The sequence below is a fragment of the Dipodomys ordii genome, unplaced genomic scaffold (genome assembly GCF_000151885.1).
Source record: "Dipodomys ordii isolate 6190 unplaced genomic scaffold, Dord_2.0 Scaffold29, whole genome shotgun sequence".
Taxonomy (NCBI): Eukaryota; Metazoa; Chordata; class Mammalia; order Rodentia; family Heteromyidae; genus Dipodomys; species Dipodomys ordii.
The window spans coordinates 3,254,702-3,259,020 of NW_012267245.1; the positions used below are offsets into that span (position 1 = coordinate 3,254,702).

The 4,319-nt window shown below is 53.7% G+C and overlaps 1 protein-coding gene across 1 annotated transcript in view; it reads right to left on the reverse strand.

The window, feature by feature from the left end:
- Window positions 1–2,517: 2,517 nt before the first annotated feature.
- Window positions 2,518–4,319, reverse strand: part of Lman2 (lectin, mannose-binding 2) — a 15,752-nt gene continuing 13,950 nt past the window's right edge. The window contains exon 8 of the mRNA XM_013015989.1: window positions 2,518–2,603. Within this exon, the coding sequence (XP_012871443.1) occupies window positions 2,518–2,603 (86 nt within the window). The remainder of the gene's footprint in view (window positions 2,604–4,319) is intronic.

Here is a 4,319-nt window from a genome sequence, read left to right on the forward strand (position 1 = left end):
GTCCCGGTGGAGGGGGCCAAGTGGAGGGGGGCTGGGTGGAGGGAATCCCGGTGGAGGGGGCCGGGTGGAGGGTGTCCCGGCCGGCCGGCGCCCAGGGGCAGGGCGCTGCGGTACCACCGGGCCAGTCTGTAAAGCCATGGCTTTGGAATGTTGTCCCAATTACCCCTGTGCTGCTTGAGCTGCACTTGTACCCGGCCGCGAACCCGGTGGAGCATTAGCATATGGCATTATTCTTTTTCCTTTTTTTGGCAGTCCTGGGGCTTGAAGTCATCTGGCCTCTTTGTGCTCAAGGCGGGCGCTCTGCCACCTGAGCCAACAGAGCCACTTCCAGTTTTCTGGTGGTTTATTGGAAATGAATCTCGAGGACTTTCCTGCCCAGGCTGGCTTTGAACCGCGATCCTCAGATCTCAGCCTCCTGAGTAGCTAGGATGACAGGCGTGAGCCACCAGCACCCGGCTTGATGAGCCTATTCTTGACAGTCCAGATATTGAACCAACCTAGGTGACCACAGACAGATAAATAGGTAAAGAAGACCTGAGGCAGGTAAGGTGGCTCATGCCTGTAATCCCAGCTGTTTGGGAAATGGAAATATGGAGGACTGTGATTTTAGGCCAGCCAGGAGAAAAAGTTAATGAGACCCTCATCACTGTTAATGTGCTGCTCATCAGCTCATTACCTGAGGACGACGCCTCTGCTTGTCACTGGATCTTACCAGCTTGGTACAAAAACCTTGAGCCAGCAGTCCACATGGGTGCCATCTCTTCCATTCTGGTCCTCTGCTACACGCTGAGCACGTGCACCTCCCAGGGGTAAGCTAAGACCAGGGCAAGGTGGCCGACCGTTCCTACCCAAGGCCTGCCACGGCCCCAGAGTCTGCCATGAGGCAGATCTGTCCCTGCCTGGGAGTAGAGACTCAGCTTAGGGACAAAGCGCAGGCAGGCAGCCCCAGCCGCTGCGTTGGTTTGCTGTATTGGTTCCTTTGGTGGTACTGGTGGCCCTCTGTTGACCTTAAAACTTCCAACCATAAACCAGGTACCTACTCAGGAGGCTGGGATCTGAGGATCGTGGTTCAAAGCCAGGCTGGGCAGGAACCTCTCTGTGAGACTCTTATCTCCAACCACTAGAAAACCGGAAGTGGTGCTGTGGCCCAAGTGGTAGAGCGCTAGCCTTGAGCTGAAGAGCTGAGGGACAGTGCCCAGGCCAAGAGTTCAAACCCCACGACTGACAAAAAATCAGAATCTCCTGGCTCAGGGATACATGTTCCTGAAGAAATCATTTCCATTTTATTACCCAGGCATGGCGCTTGTCATTTGGGCATTTCTCCAGCATCATCGGAGACATGAAGAGTATTTGGGGTTCAAGGTTATTTTATGGCTTTCAATCTCAAAATTACTTTGTCTCAAATGGCTTTACCCTGGTCCAGAACGTCCTCCCGGAGGCCACTAGATGGCGCTCGCAAGCTTCCGCCATGGCTGGGCTCTACACGCCACACAGGGCCTTTGCACACATGAGTGGCACCTGCATGCGCTTGTGCGATTTCCCCGGCTCCTGTCAACGTTAGAGGCTAGGTGGATCTCCAACTTTCCCTTTTCCCTCCCCTCTTCCTGTATTCCGGTCTCCTGTGGGGCTTCATAAATACGTTATGGAATCCAAGGCTGCCTATGTTAAGGAGTTCAGAAAAGTCTCTTTTTTTTTGGGGGGGGGCCCAGTCGTGGGGCCTGAACTCTGGGCCTGGGCACTGTCCCTCAGCTCTTCAGCTCAAGGCTAGCGCTCTACCACTTGAGCCACAGCGCCACTTCCGGCTTTTTTTTCTTTTTGCTTATGTGGTGCTGAGGAATCGAACCCAGGGCCCCAGGCATGCAAGGCAAGCGCTCTCCCACTGAGCCACCTTCCCAGCCCATGGGGAAAGTCCTTGCAACCTTATCTTCAGCCCCTTGTGCTGTAATCCTAAAAGAAGAGTCCTCCATTTCTTTGCCCTAGACCCCAGTGTTACGTAGGTGGCATTAGAGGACTGAATCACGGTTACCAGCTTGTTTTGTTGAGATTGCTTCAGGTTGGTCTCATGAGAAAATGTTCAACATGTTTAGCCATAAAGGAAATGCTGAGATCAAATGTGGGAATGTAACGATACAGTCATTCGTTTTTGTTGTTGTTGGTCGTGGGGCTTGAACTCTGGGCCTGAGCACCGTCCCTCAACTCTTCAGCTCAAGGAGGAGCACTCTACCATTTGGGCCACAGCACCACTTCTGGTTTTCTGGTGGTTCATTGGAGATTATGAGTCTGACAGACTTTCCTGCCCAGGCTGGCTTTGAACTGTGATCCTCAGATCTCAGCTTCCTGAGTAGCTAGGATGACAAGCGTGAGCCACCAGCGCCCAGAAGTTTTTTCTCTTTAATGGCTACTGAGTTCAATTCTGTTTCCCCAAAAGAGATACACTCCAGGGCTGGAGCTGGGTACGGGGTCAGGCGGTTGTGAGTTCAGACAGGAAGTCAGGATGCTGCAGAGGGAAGGTGACGTTTAAGGTGGCCGTGGATTCATGGAATCAGAACACAGCAACATGTCCACAGCCAAGGAGCTCCAAGATGCCCAGGGCTCGCCAGACACTGGGAAGCGGCGAGGATAAAGAGGCGAGGATAACACGAGGGGCCTGGCCCTGCCAACTTCATCTCAGATATCCAGCTGCCCAGTGAAATAAAAAATAAATTAAAAAATGCTGGGCGCCAGTGGCTCACAAGTGGCGCTGTGGCTCAAGTGGTAGAGCGCTCCCTGTGAGCTGAAGAGCAGAGGGACAAGCCCAGGCCCAGAGTTCAAGCCCCGAGACTGACAAAAAAGAAAAACTCTAAGCTGGGCAATGGTGGCTCACGCCTGGAATTCTAACAACTCAGGAGGCTGAGATTGGAGGATCCCAGTTTGAAGCCAGCCAGGGCAAAAAAGTCCTCATGACACTTGTTTCCAATGAACTACTCAAAAACCAGAAGAGGTGCTGTGGCTCAAAGTGGGAGAGCACTACTAGCCTTGAGCAAAAGGGCTCAGGGACAGCGCCCAGGCCCTGAGTTCAAGCCCCACAACCACCAACAACAAAAAAAGAAATTGTTTAAGCTCACCAAGTTTTATGGTCCTTTGTCATGGGGTTGCTGAGAGGTGCATGATTTAACATTCTATATGTAACACTGTTTATATAACTAAATACAATGTTAGTATTCTGCATTCTTTTCTCTGCTGAGCACCCAGGCTGGCAGAGATACATGAGCTGCTGGCCAGGGCAGACCCGAGTGGCAGAAACTAGCATTACAGAAACAGAGCATCACAGAAGTCTGGAGAGGGCTGGGAAGGCGGCTCAGTGGTAGAGTGCTTGCCTGGAATGCATGAAGACCCGGGTTTGATTCCTCAGTACCACATACACAGAAAAAGCCAGAAGTGGCGCTGTGGCTCAAGTGGTAGAGCACTTGCCTTGAGCACAAAGAAGCTCAGGGACAGTGCCCAGGCCCTGAGTTCAAACCCCAGGACTGGGAAAAAGGTTGGACAAATAGGGATTTACACATACACACACACAGCCCAGCTGTTAGCAGTCTAGGGCTGGGTGGGAACCTAGGCCCGTCATTAAGGAGCTGGTCTAAGGCCTCATCCAGCAGGAGGGTAGGGGGACAAACAAGAGCTTCCTCCGCCCACCACCACCCCAGCCTCCAGCCACCAAACCATCCTTAGAACTGGGTGCTTGGGGCAGGGAGACGGCTGAAGACAGCCCCAGTTGACCCCGCAGACAGGAGTCTCACATGACAAAAACAAAGTTTTGAGAACTCTTAGGAAAAGCAATCGTCAGGAAGGACTTGGCAGCCTTCAAACGTAGCCTGTACATCATTTGACATCGCTAGAAAAGCAAAATGCTGTGGCGCTGGTGGCTCCCGCCTTTCATCCTAGCTGCTCAGGAGGCTGAGATCTGAGGATCGCGGTTCAAAGCCAGCCTGGGCAGGAAAGTCTGTGAGACTCTTTATCTCCAATGAACCACCAGAAAACCGGTAGTGGCGCTGTGGCTCAAGCGGTAGAGCGCCAGCCTTGAGCTGAAGAGCTGAGGGACAGCGCCCAGGCCCAGAGTTCAAGCCCCACGACTGACAAAAAGAAAACGAAAACACAGGCGGGAACACCTGAGCTAGGATGGAGGGTGCGGCCGCTGGGGCGTGGGAGCGCGGCCCACCCTGCTGGGCCACGCCGGTGGGGGTCAGGGCCAGGCTCCTGCACGTCCACCCGGACACGTGTGGACACCCCACCGCAAGAAGGCCGGCGGCAGATCCCGAGGGCTCGCGGGGCCGACCCCAGCCCCG